Here is a 13,789-nt window from a genome sequence, read left to right as displayed (position 1 = left end):
TAATTATCAGGCGCTGTCGTCGGCATAAATTCGTGGCACCCGAGGTGACGGGTAATAATACGTTCGTGTACTCTGGGAATTCTAAAAACAAACCACAGATATACTCCCAATGTAATAATAAATTCCCATGGCGGGCAACGGCGAGTGCGTTAATATTTTTGACACACTTTTGAAGTCCTCCCCTCCACCACCGACCCGTCAGTTAGGATCAAATGGTCTTTTTCGTCGTCTTCTCGCTATTATACTATTATTATTATCGTTTTTTTCCACCACATTTTCCATACGTAAAACATGATGATATGTATGTATACGTGTTTATACGATACAACTGGAAAATGCCAAAAATATCCCGGATAGATTTCCTGTCCGCGAGCCCCGGTTTGGTGGGGACGAGTTTAATCGGCGATCTCGAACTCCAACGGCGATCAGTCGTCCGCAGACGTTAGTGGGACCTCCGTCGCGGTATACATATATTATCTTTTTTGTAAGTACACCATCCATACATAATATTTAATTATAACACAATAATATCGTACTCTACATTTCGTTACTGTATCGTAGTAATCGCGTCGGCTAGACCCCTAATAATGAAATCTACCTACCTGCTATTTCGCTATATATTTTCACAAGCTACGTGAGATTTCGTGACGGTCCGATGAGTGCCTACCTAAATCACATGTTGGCGTATTCGGGATTCGATCGAGGGTTGGTGGTGGACAACTTCAGGACGACGAGCGAAAATCAACATAAGATTTTCCGAGGAAATCGATAACCTAGTGTGCGTTTATCCGGGTTCATGTCGCGCCGTTCTTGGAATAATGATATGCGTTTCGTATTGGGAGCTAGAGGAGTTTTTTCTGTTTCGCCCACGCGTCAAAATGACTTCTTTCGATCGTGTCGGGCACCATATATGACATTATGCCTTTTTTATATCAGCTGGTCTTGAATTTTTCTCGTGTACCCTATACAGACCTCCGTAATCATGAAAATGCAAAAATCCTGCAGACGTCAGAACCGTTGGATATAGTATGTGTTTGAGAGCTTTTTCTCAGTGCATTATTTCGACTTGAAAAACATTATCGGAAAACGTGCACTATAACCAGCTGTCTATTAGTATGTAATGGCTGGTTTGTGGTATAAATGGTATTGTTTTGGCGTTCGGCACTATTAAATTCAATCGATTCACTCAAATGTTTAAACTAACGGAGCTAAACGTTATCTGCTGAGCGTATACTTGGTATTTTACGCACTTGTAGGACAGAGAGAACAAATATCCGTGTGGCGTCCTCTTAAACGCAAATATTTGTTAGATGGAATTGTCTCGAATTATTCCGACAGATTTAATAAAGCGATCGTCATCTCTAGTATACTCTAATATACTCTACCTAATGTGGAATATTAATCATTGTTTTTTATTATACAAAAAAATTGTTATTTTTGGTCCCCCTAGCGGGGTTCTAGTAATCTTTTACTGGTATTGTTTAATAAGTATTTATTTATTGTTTGTGAATGTAGAATCAAATAGATTTCCCGGTGACGATTTAGAAAACTGAATTCGTACACCCGACCACCCATACAATAATGGACCATAATATTATGTGTTTTACTATATTATATTACTGTCGAAATCCCGGACGATTTGTCTCTCCGCATAATACTATATACGCACCGGTGTACTATGCGCGTTTTATATAAATAGACGCGTTAGGATTTTGTGGGTCGTAAAAAGGCAATGTTGGCAGCCCGAACCGGCAGCAGCTATTAATATCAACGGGATCCACCGCCGCCGATCCCTCCCACATATTTTCAGAATTAACGTCTACCGGTCGTTTCTCCGCGAGAAATACATTTTCAAATAAAACCGCTTGGGACAGGGTGAACGAGATACCCATTTCGTGTGCCCGCGATTTACACGTTTCGGTCGGTTTTTAATTTATATTATTTTTGTTTACAGAGACTAGGCCCTAGACACACGCGTAACCATGTCTGACGAAGAAGAAGTGTACACGTAAGTAATTTTTTAAAAATTAAATAACCTTTCTATACCGCAAATAATATAGGATGGGTTGGATAGTTTATTTTCTTTTGGAATAATAAATACGTCGGTTAATGACATTCGTTATACACGTTCCAATACGTGATTATTGTTCATCCGAGTTATGTTTAAATTTGTATAATAATATATTACATCGTGCCCGACTACATTTGTTTGAAAATACTATACTTGGGCGTATTACCTGTATAGTCTACGCGAATATATTCGAAATAATTGTATACTTAGAATGGTGGATAGGCACGCGATATTTTCATTACCTACCTATTATAACCTACGTAAAATAACTAGACGGACAAAATGAAACTTTATCTTAAAGCTTAGATCAAGTTTCATTCCAATGTAAATTGCAATAATCAATTGTAATATTTTCACGTTCTTCGTTGACCTTATTGTTTTATTCACCAGTCTATATTTTTATTTTTGTTTATGTTTTAAATAACTCGGTGAACACGAGCTTCTTGAGATTTACATGACAGTAAATCGATTTTATTATGTATAAAAGAAACACTTGGGCATGATATCCATTTCTAACCAAATAATTAAATATTTATAAATATTATGTACCTAGTACCTACTTATCAACTACAAATAATAAATATATAGATATTTCTTCATCGATATTCCTATCATATTTTAATTGCGTTGATTTTATTAAGTGTATAATTTTTTTTTTAAACTAATCTATTGTTAGTATCCAAAGACAATTTGTTTTCCCTTAACTATATGGCTGTATTATATTATATACCTATATCAACTCGCATGTGAACGATAACTTATAATCGTGATAACGTCTGAGTAACTATACTTTTTACTAGACAATTTTATAAAGTTTTACTTCTGAATACACTTCAAACATTTAAATTAATTTTCGGTTCACAGACCAACAAGTTATAAGTACGGACGTTTTCACAATGTTTTTTACAAATTTTGCTTTTGAATATTTTTGGTTAGTAGGTCCAGATTTAACCGGTCTGTAGGTATATAAATTATAATATTTTAGGCGTTCATTAATGTGATTAAGTACATATTATATACATTTTATAAAATTTACATTGAACATAATATGTTTCAGTGATTCCGAAGAGGAAACGTAAGTTTCAAAATATTAAATTATTTTTTGCGCTTATAAATTGCTACTGCAAAAGCATTTGAAAGGAATTAGCGAGTAAACATGTAAATGTTGGAGATACAAAAAAAAAAATTTGTAGAGAGTGAAGTGTTGGAAAGAATAATTTCAAATGCATTGTACATATATATGAATGTTGAGCTAGAAATGAACTCGGTGACAAGAACTTAAAATTTATAGCAGTCTAAACGATTTATTAATAAATGTTTGCCAAGGAATTCACTTATACGATGTTAATTTCGATTTTCAGTCACTTGGTTTTATTTCATTAGCTCAACTTGCTTATTTTTGCACGCTTTTCAAAATTGTAAATACGTTATAAGCCAAATGATTTTGTGTATTGAGCACCCGAATTGTTTATTTGGCTTATTCCTTATTAATAGAGTGTACAACGTAATGTTGCAGGAATTATTTTTACATTTCATTATATATATATTTATATACCTACCTACATAATATTATGATAATATAAAAACTACAACATTTTGAATATTTCATACATTGCACTTTGACTATATTATTATCCATAGTATTTATTAGTTATATATATATATATATTTTAAAATGCAAAAATTCATAAATTAATAATAGCTATATTATGTACTTAAAGAAAGTACAATTTATAAATACAAATCGACTTATGTACACTGTACAGTGTACACTCTATATGTTTGTGATATTTTTGGAATTTGTCTAAATCGTCAATTTTTGGCGCAGGCAACCGGAGCCTGAAAAAAGCAAAGAGTAAGTTTACTGCAGTGGGAGTTAAAAGTAAAATATGTGTACTGAGTTGATTCTTAAGTAGAAAGTAGAAAAGGCTTAGTGCAAACAATCCATACAATAAGCCTTTAGTTTATGCAGTATTGTTTTAGTAGTAAAATTAGAATGTAGACAGAATGGTATTAATTTTATTAGTTTATTGGAAATTAGAAACGTTAGATGTTTATTCTAAAATATTAGCTATAGCAATATTAAGAGGTTTTGTATAATTAGATTTAGAACGATTAAAAAATAGTTTTTTCTTAACTAATTTAAAATGTTTTTTGAAGTATAAACATACATTAAACTGATTTTGTGTGCAAATTTTTTTAACAATAAATTTTGCGTGTCTTTACTATATATTAATTTTGCCTGGCGATAGGCCACATGGCATCGTTACTAAAAATTATTTTTATTCTGACAATATATCCTGTTACAGTTAACTGGTGCCAAAATTCAAATGACCCATTTATTAATCACACATTATAAATAACAAGCCCCCCGCAGGGCAAATAACATCACGGTGTCATCAACCCATAAAAAAAACAATGTATTGATATCGAAATTAATGTATACTTTTTTTACTTTTTATTTTCGCAAACTTTAGTGGAGATGGAGATCCCGAATTCGTTAAGGTAATTGATCTATTTTCTGTTAACATTTTATCTTATTATATAACTATGTACATTACATTTAACTGTGTTCAATTATTTTTATAACTGACCAACGATTTTTGATTTTAACCAGAGGCAAGAATTGAAATCCTCAGCCTTAGACGAACAGCTTAAAGAGTACATTCAAGAATGGCGCAAACAACGGTCAAAGGAAGAAGACGACTTAAAGAAGTTGAAGGAAAAACAGGCCAAGCGCAAGGTGATGCGAGCGGAAGAAGAGAAGAGGATGGCCGAGAGAAAAAAGCAAGAAGAAGAACGCAGACAAAGAGAAGTGGAGGAAAAGAAACAAAAGGACATTGAAGAAAAACGTAAACGTCTGGAAGAGGCCGAGAAAAAACGCCAAGCTATGATGGCTGCTCTCAAGGAACAAACAAATAAATCAAAAGGACCCAACTTCACCATCAGCAAAAAAGAAGGCGTAAGTGTTCAATGCAATCGTTGACGAGGGGTTTAATTTGTTCATAATGTAATTCAATTTATTTTGCTTTTATTTCATATTATATAATAGGCGTTGAGTATGACATCTGCCCAACTTGAACGCAACAAGACCAGAGAACAGATCGAAGAAGAAAAGAAAATATCGTTGAGCTTCAGAATCAAACCGTTGACCATTGAAGGTTTCTCTGTGCAAAAACTCCAATTCAAAGCCACTGAACTCTGGGACCAGATCATCAAGCTGGAAACAGAAAAGTACGATTTGGAGGAAAGACAGAAGAGACAAGAATACGACGTAAGTAATTACCTACCTATGGAATATTATATTATATAATCATATTTTAAACCTTCGGATATTGGTGGTCGTGATGTGTGGGTATCAGTGGCGTAGACAAGGGGGGACGTGGGGGTCAGACCCCTCCCCCCATTAACTTTTTATTACCCTACTAAAAAGTTTTGAGAGGGTGGGTATTTTCCAATTTTCCTCTCCTATGACGAAATCATGTCTACGCTACTGGTTGGTATCTAATGCGGACTCTCACAATAATGAATGCTTGTGTTTCAGTTGAAAGAGTTGAAAGAACGTCAAAAGCAACAGCTCCGCCACAAGGCTCTGAAGAAGGGTCTTGACCCCGAAGCCCTAACCGGCAAATACCCAGTAAGTGCGCACCATATAACATAACGATCATGTATATTTAGTACATAGTACATACATATTATGATCTTACTATTCGGTTGGCGTTGGCTTAACATATTTTTATACGTTGCTTAGCCCAAGATCCAAGTCGCTTCCAAGTACGAGAGGCGAGTGGACACGAGGTCCTATGACGACAAAAAGAAGCTGTTCGAAGGAGTAAGTGTGCACGTATTATATAAACGTATACAGAGATCTATACAGAGATATTAACGAAATAAATAGGGTCTGGAAGAGATGATAGGAGAAAAGTCCGAGTCTAACTGGAATCGTAAATACGAACAATTCATGAAAAGAAGTAGAAGTACGTAAACATGTTGCGATTTTCGGCATGCTTTTCCCTCACGGCCAGAAACTCCTATCACCTATGTCATACTAAAATCGTCCACTATCAGTAATGCTAAGTCTGTCGATCCCCTCTCGTGTTTCCCTACCACAGCCTATATCACACCCGATAATAGATGTCCGAGTTTTATAACATTTAGTTTCGGCCAAACCCATGTTTTGATTTTTCGTACCCGCATGCACGATACCTTTTCCTATTTTTTTTGTTTGAATTTTTTTTAGGGTTATATGGAAACCACTAAAGAATCGATGGAAAAACAATGGACAGAAAAGAGTGACCAATTTGGTGGCCGCGCTAAGGGTAAGTAATAAACCCGCTTATATAAAATCCGTTTATAGAGATTCATCGTCAAATTTATCGATTTCGTGAATTCCAATTATCGAGTTAAAAATTATTCAGATTACATTCTAGGAATACCTAATATAGATACTTATGAGTTATGAATCACTGTAATCGAGTGATTTTGATTACGATTATTCAAGCTGTTAAATTTATATTACTCACAATATATCGTGTAAAGATTTACAGCTTGTTTGAAATGTTCGATGATTCTCAAAATCATTATATTATCTACAGTTAACAGTTAACACTAATCAGATACCTATTTGCGCATATTATAATTTATATTTTATGATTCTACTCACACGTCATATACATTATAGATGTCCAGTTATATAATATTTACCTTGCCAAATCAGTTAGTCGGTATTTATGTTCAAAAGGTTTTTTAAGAAAATTTCAGTTAAGAATATTTTCACAATCCGTGATTTATTAATCCTATACATTTTGAGTGTTACAAGAGTCAATCGCTTACCTATATGATGTTTGTAAAATGTTTATAAAAACATATTATATATATTTACTGTTTACCACATGCAACAACAAGGTAAATCCATAATAATATTATTGCAGTAGATTCTCGACGTCTCAAAAATATGATAATATACGCGATTACACTATATAAAGACGTATTATGTAGGTACTAAAAAGTAGTAAGTAGCTATAAATCCGCAAAGGATTACTCCTGAAATTGTTCAAGTCTCATTTAATTTTCGAGCCGTCGAGAATTTATTAGGTTTACTCACATTTTAGTGCTTTTTTTTACCATTTTTTATACTACATGACCATCTAAAATTATGAACAAATATGCCTACTTACCGACCTACCTTACCTATCTACCCATCTAAACCAATCATTTTGCATAACCCAAAAAGATGTTTGTGTTCCTCTGCTCTGAACGTGTAAATATAATAATATGTTCGTGTTAATTAAACCTCTCCCATGCCGTGTTCGCAGGACGGTTACCGAAATGGTTCGGCGAACGTCCGGGCAAGAAGAAGGATGACCCAGACACACCCGAAGAGGAAGAGCTCAAGAAGAACGAGGAAGATGAAGAACCGTTCGGCCTACCTTCCGACGAAGAAGCTGAGGAAGAAGTAAATTCCCGTGATATTTACCACGATATTGGTTATCTTCCTTAAATGTTATTTACTAACCCTTTGCGATTGCGATTGTTTTTACAGGTCGAAGAGGAAGAAGAGGAGGAAGAAGAAGAGGAAGAGGAGGAAGAAGAGGAGGAAGAGGAAGAAGAAGAGGAAGAGGAAGAGGAAGAGGAAGAATAATAATGATAATTCCGTAATCAAAAAATATCTGAAAGACCAATTTCAAAAAAAAAAAAAAACCATGAATGAAATGAATTTAACTTATTATATACTTCTGCCTCAATGTAAAAAAAAAATATATTAAATGAATAATTGTACCATTTAAATACTGTTTGTTTGTACAGGACAAAAGATTAACAATAAACATTTGAGGATGAAGTTGATAGATTATTAAGTATTTAAGTATAATATATTATAGGTATTTATTTATATAGACGACAATCGACAATATTTTTGGCGCGGACCGGACATATTATTATTATTGTCAATCCCGTTATTGTCCTTTATATAATTTATTGAAAAAAAACTTGTGAATTTAAACGAGTCGTATTTAATTTAATTTTAAATGTTTTATATAAATTTATTCACTTCTATAGTAGAAGTTTGTTTGGTATTTTTAAATTTATAACCGACATTAAAAACGTCTTGTTTAATATTATTATATTATATTTCTTTGTATATATATAAACAATAATTATACCATCTTATATTATATTATACGTTGAACGTATACATATAAAGGTATCTACCGTGTTCAGTACCTAAAATTTGTTATGTGCGATACGGAATTTAATAAGTGCATTAAAAAATTAATATATTATTATCAATGGAAGAAAGAAATTTTATCTCAATCGATCGTAATTATAAGTATAATATAATAATATTATATATAATTCAGAAGGACATGCAAATAATGATAAATCAATAGCTACACCGATACTTGCAAAGTTATTCTCTATTTATATAATATAATATTACAGTTAGTTTAAATTATAATTATATAATATATTATTTTCTCAAACATCCAATCGGGCTTGAAGCAAATAAAGTATGGTCGTGCGAGTAGACTGTATATAGGATGTAACATAACAGACATGACAAAAAAAAAATGATACTACTTAAACGTATGACAAAAATTGTAAAAATGATATGATTAATAAATAATTTAAGAGATATACTCATATCATGCAATTCTCAAAAATAATATTTTTAAAAAATGTTATTATACGTTCTAAATTAATTTATTCTTAAAAAAAATTAATAATTTGGAAAATTCTAAAAAATAAACTATTTAACATAGATAAATGTTTTACCATCAAAATTGTTCTTATAACGAGATTTGAACTTTTTATTTTCAGCATTAAAAAATAAAAATATTTTTTTTTATATGTATTATACGTGTAGCGCTTGTGACTACAAATTATATATTATATATATAAAAAAATTGTTTAGAATGTATTGATTAGAACAAAACAAAAGTAATTTCATCTGTCAGATCTTTTCGTTACACCCTGCAGTATAATGTATATATAAATATATTATATCTACGCATATATTGCACTGAAACTGCTGAATACCGGAAACTCGCGGTTTCTGAAATTTCGTCCCGTTATTCGGAGGTGTTCGGTATACCGCTTTATAAAATATTAGCTGGACCCATCCATGAAAAATTCCCAAACACGCCACTGAGTACGTTGGAACGTGTATTGGTGTATCTAATTTTCTCCAAAAATCGACAGTTGGAAATAAATTGGAATCCTCCCTGGGCGTAGAATGTTTTAAGGAGTAATATTTAGGCAATTCATATGACATGTACATTTGGACCATGTCAATTGGTGAGTAGGTACTTACTACCTACTTACTGGGTAGTAAGCACGAATTAAGATGTTGACGCGTGCTATCATATTATTATATTGTACTATTTTATTATTATTATTTTATATTAAGAGTCGATAATTTGTATCGGTATCGTTCGGTCTTGATAAAGACGATACGCGGGCCGATCCCGATAACACATTATTGTAGACTTATATTATACTGTGTGACTATTGAGTAAGTCGCGTACGATCGATGTAATCGGCACCGTCTCGCGTCGTCGTAATAAATAACCATAAGTAAAGATGTATATTATATTTTTGCGATCGAAATAAGGTGCGTTACAATATTATATTGATTAAACTAATTATTCCTATCCGAGAACCAAAAACAAAGAATAAGCGTTACAGTCCACAACATGGTCCTTCGACGACGGATAGCGAGTAATTTAGATTAATTTGGAGTGAAAAGGCTTAAAAAAGTGCGAAGCCACGTGTACGCGAACTCAAAAAGTTAAGAAACGATTTAATAACAAAGCGAGTTATTAGAGCATTGGAGTTGGATGTTGGCTGATTGGGGCAAAGAGCGTGCACCGTCGTCAAATGCAGAAAAGGTAAGAGATTTTCAATTTCCTTAATGCATAGTACTTGAAAATTTATATTTTCTCATGGTAAAAATTCCTTATATTTGGGCTATACCCGGGGAGATAGTATTGTATAGGCGACAATATAATCGATTAGCACGTCACTATCAGTATTTTATTTGCGATAAAATAGTGAACGTATATGCTTCACATCGTAAACCAATTAGTGCGGGTTGTGCAAAGGAGATATACAGGCGCGGACTGGTAAAATAGGGCACGGGATGCTACACAATTTAAAGGGAAAATAACATAAATTGTTGGGGCGAATTTAATACATGTAGATTATTTATAAAATATTAATATATTTTATTTTGTTTTGAAAAAATATTGAATATACGTTAAACACGTAAATAAGTACCAAGTTACAAAAAACTTTCAATCAAAGTTGTACAATATTATAGATTACTAGTAATCGTAAGTTGGTAACAATCTGTTGTTCATTAGGTGTCTAGAGTCTTTAAATATATAATAAATAATATTAGGCAAATATATTTTAGGGCAAGGGATGCTGTAGCATCCCAGCATCCCAGCCAGTCCGCGCCTGGACCAGTTTGTATAGTTAAATTTGGCATGCGAACTATAATTGAAATAGAAAACCAGAATAGGTGCATTGCAGATGACAAAGATTTCTGTAAAAGAACATACGATTTATCAATATACCGTATAGGTACTGATAATACTGATAGTACTAGATAATACTATAATATATAAGTTCTATGGGTTTATCATAATAAACAATATATTTTATAATATCTATGGAAATGGTCAATTGTCGAAATTCGTCGGCGACGGTTAACAATTCTAATAATTTCAGCAAATACTATTGTATTATAAATATAATATAGTGTATATTTTGATTTCAGTGAACAAAAAAACAATAAGCCACTAATATAAACAGACAGTTCGTTAAACCGTACATATTATAATGTAAGTTTTAATAAAAACTCGCAAATTTCATTATGATCAGGTTATTTTCATAAAGTATTTCGATACTTTCAAGTTTCAGTTCATCGGAGTGAGATGATTAGATGGAGATGGATGAAGATGGCTGTTTCTTCGGCGATGGCGGCACTCTAGCTACGTTTCACCGGAAGAGTAGATGTTTACGAGTAAGTTTGTTTTCATATTATTACCTACTATTTTACATTTACTTTTTAGACTTAAATTAGGCGTAAAATAGGAATTATTCTTGTTTTTTTAAATAATTTTTTCGAAAAATATATGTAACATGTATAGCTCATACAATTATGAATTTATAGTTAATAGAAATGCGGATGTTTATACTTCATAGATATTTTTTTATTGAAATCGTGTAAATAATTTGATTAAACAATCAAGTACCTACTCATCACTAGTATCAATTTTATTATATTACGTGTAAAATCACCGACACAAGGTGCAGACTGAATTAAAAAAATTAAAAACATAAAACAATGTTGTAGTAAAAGCTGGAAACTGTAGTTTTTATAATCCATATAATGTAACTATTAAATTGAATCATTGAATTATTATTCAGAGATAACTTTGGGATAAATGCCAAACGTATAAATGTAAATTAAATTAAAAATAATTAAAAAACATTTTGTGAAAGGAACAAGATTACTGCTAATATTTAAGTCTTAATTATTATTAACAAATAAATACAAATAATAGATATTTTAATAGCTTTTTACTATTAACATTCAGTGTAAATATAGTTTCTGATCGACTTACCTATATGTAATAAAATAATTATTCATATCAAATTTTCCTAACAATTTAATGCAAGGATTCTCATAAATCGATCTTACAGCAGCCTTAAAACACCAAAAATACATTTGTACATCATTTACAAAATTTTAGTTCCCTATTATGGTGTAGGTACTAATACAAACAATAAATTGCTATTCGAAAAAACAATTTCGTATACCTATTATTATTTACTAAATACCTACAACTAAACTAAACTAAAAATAAACATATGATTACATATACTGAGTGCCTATAAAATAATATTATATATGAAAATTGAATCTTTATTACGAATACTTATCGTTTACACAGACCACCAAGAAAAAATAATTAAAAATATTAAAAAATAAAGAACACATCATTGTAAAATTAATACAGTCATCGATCCGCTCAGAATCTAGAATTATGGACTCGGAGTTTTAGAAATCTAGTTGGTATTATAGTATTTGATGAATTTACTGTACCTCTAAAATCCAGTAATCACATTTTTATTTAATAATTCATAAAATACAATATGCTCTTAAAAAAATATTATTGTGCTTCTGATATCTATTCACCACCTTAATCAATAATTAAATTGATAAACGAAAATATAATTTAAATAATACCCATAAAATATTATTATAATCAAAATTATAAACTATTTTGGTTTATTGTCATATCAAATGTCAATGAACAAACAATTATTGTTCCTTAACACGGAACTCTTTGATACAAAAAGTTGCATTATATTATATCCGTGGATTCATCATATTGATGTACCTAGTATAATATCTATCATTTATTTATTTATCTATGGCAAATCTCAGAGTCGTTGCAGAAGACACATTCGACTAAAAATTCTAAAATTTCAATAAGCAAAGAAGATATGAGCAAAAAACTTACTGTGTTTCGTATAATTTTATTTTTCATAAATCACAATATTCTAAGTTCTGGCTGTATTCTGGAGCGTTTCCTCATGGGCGTCGCAATTCACACACGTCACGGATTCCGCCGAAGGAGTCGATAATTAAAGTAAGTTTGTTTTTATATTCTTTTGGGGCTTAAATTTACTTTTAAGACTTAAAACAAATATTTTATGTCACGAAAAATGTGCTATCCAAGTGTTGTAGGCGCATATTTTAGTTCCGGACTAGAAATGTATAAAATACGCGAGATATAAACGTCGTCGTCGTTTTTCCAGTCCCTGTTCGTAGAATAATTATAATTAATAGGTGCATACCTTTATAGGGTACTCAATATATATAAATATATATATATGTTTTGGTTTAATTTATAGAAATATATGTTATAACTTATAACTGATAATAGTCATAAGATACAATTTTAATTAATAACTGGTATTTTTTTTTCCAAATACAACGTTACAAGTTATAGGTAGCTATTAATTTAGTGTCACATACTTAACTTCTATTGTTCACCTAATATCTATATTCTATATCATAGGGATTAGGGCCGTATAACCATGCACACATAAAAGTAATATTCACGGAATGGTCAACTGCTTAACCTGACGTGTGCGCACCTATGAATAACATACCTACTCATATACTCGTATAGGTATATAAATAGTGTAATACTACATACACGAATGTGTTACCTATTATGTCCCTAAAAGTTCAATAGTTATTATTATATTTATTTATTTTTTACATATAGGTAGGTACATTACAAGACTAATTAAAATCACATTTATTTTTATTTTTTCGAACACAATGTTTCAAAAATTATTAATTAATATATAATTTATTGGTATAGTATTAAATTAATTAATGAAATAAAATAAACACACCTACTATAATTATTAGTAATAACAATATATCTATGTATAAATTATTAAAATACAAAACGAACAAACGAAAAATGATCCTGAGCAAAGACATCGTTAACTAATAAATAATATTGATATTAAAGTAATTTATTTTACTATTAGACATTAGCACCTACAATAGTAGGTTAAAGTCATTTTTGCCCAAATAATAACATTTGAAAGTGTCATCGTGTCTATAAATTATAATAATATACTCTAAAAGTTTCATAAATCCGCGAATACTTACTATTTTTAAAT

At 31.2% G+C, this 13,789-nt stretch overlaps 1 protein-coding gene across 5 annotated transcripts; it reads left to right on the top strand.

The window, feature by feature from the left end:
* Nucleotides 1-400: 400 nt before the first annotated feature.
* Nucleotides 401-7,910, top strand: LOC132950975 (troponin T). 5 transcript variants are annotated; one of them, XR_009665272.1, is made up of 12 exons: nucleotides 401-484; nucleotides 1,955-2,008; nucleotides 3,129-3,146; nucleotides 3,900-3,926; nucleotides 4,549-4,576; nucleotides 4,689-5,033; nucleotides 5,124-5,345; nucleotides 5,616-5,708; nucleotides 5,823-5,903; nucleotides 5,970-6,048; nucleotides 6,312-6,390; nucleotides 7,387-7,526. XR_009665272.1 is itself a non-coding variant. In XM_061022620.1 (12 exons), the coding sequence occupies exons 2-12, from the start codon at nucleotides 1,983-1,985 to the stop codon at nucleotides 7,710-7,712; spliced, it is 1,158 nt and encodes a 385-aa protein (XP_060878603.1). In that variant the 5' UTR covers nucleotides 401-484; nucleotides 1,955-1,982; the 3' UTR covers nucleotides 7,713-7,910. The 5 variants fall into 5 exon arrangements, 4 of the variants coding, with proteins under 4 accessions (XP_060878603.1, XP_060878602.1, XP_060878605.1 ...); XM_061022620.1 differs by lacking the exon at nucleotides 6,312-6,390 and adding an exon at nucleotides 7,614-7,910; XM_061022619.1 differs by lacking the exon at nucleotides 5,970-6,048 and adding an exon at nucleotides 7,614-7,910 and having other exon boundaries at nucleotides 404-484.
* The last annotated feature ends 5,879 nt before the right edge of the window (nucleotides 7,911-13,789 follow it).

This window comes from Metopolophium dirhodum, chromosome 8 (assembly GCF_019925205.1).
Source record: "Metopolophium dirhodum isolate CAU chromosome 8, ASM1992520v1, whole genome shotgun sequence".
Taxonomy (NCBI): Eukaryota; Metazoa; Arthropoda; class Insecta; order Hemiptera; family Aphididae; genus Metopolophium; species Metopolophium dirhodum.
Note: the sequence above shows the minus strand (reverse complement) of the source record. Positions and strands in the feature narration are given on the sequence as shown.

Bases quoted from the DNA above. Each gene is read 5' to 3' on its own strand.
- LOC132950975 (XM_061022620.1), top strand. From the start codon at position 1,983: ATGTCTGACGAAGAAGAAGTGTACAC. The intron at 5,034-5,123 runs GTAAGTGTTCAA...ATTATATAATAG, and splicing joins CCATCAGCAAAAAAGAAGGC to GCGTTGAGTATGACATCTGC. The intron at 5,709-5,822 runs GTAAGTGCGCAC...TACGTTGCTTAG, and splicing joins CCCTAACCGGCAAATACCCA to CCCAAGATCCAAGTCGCTTC.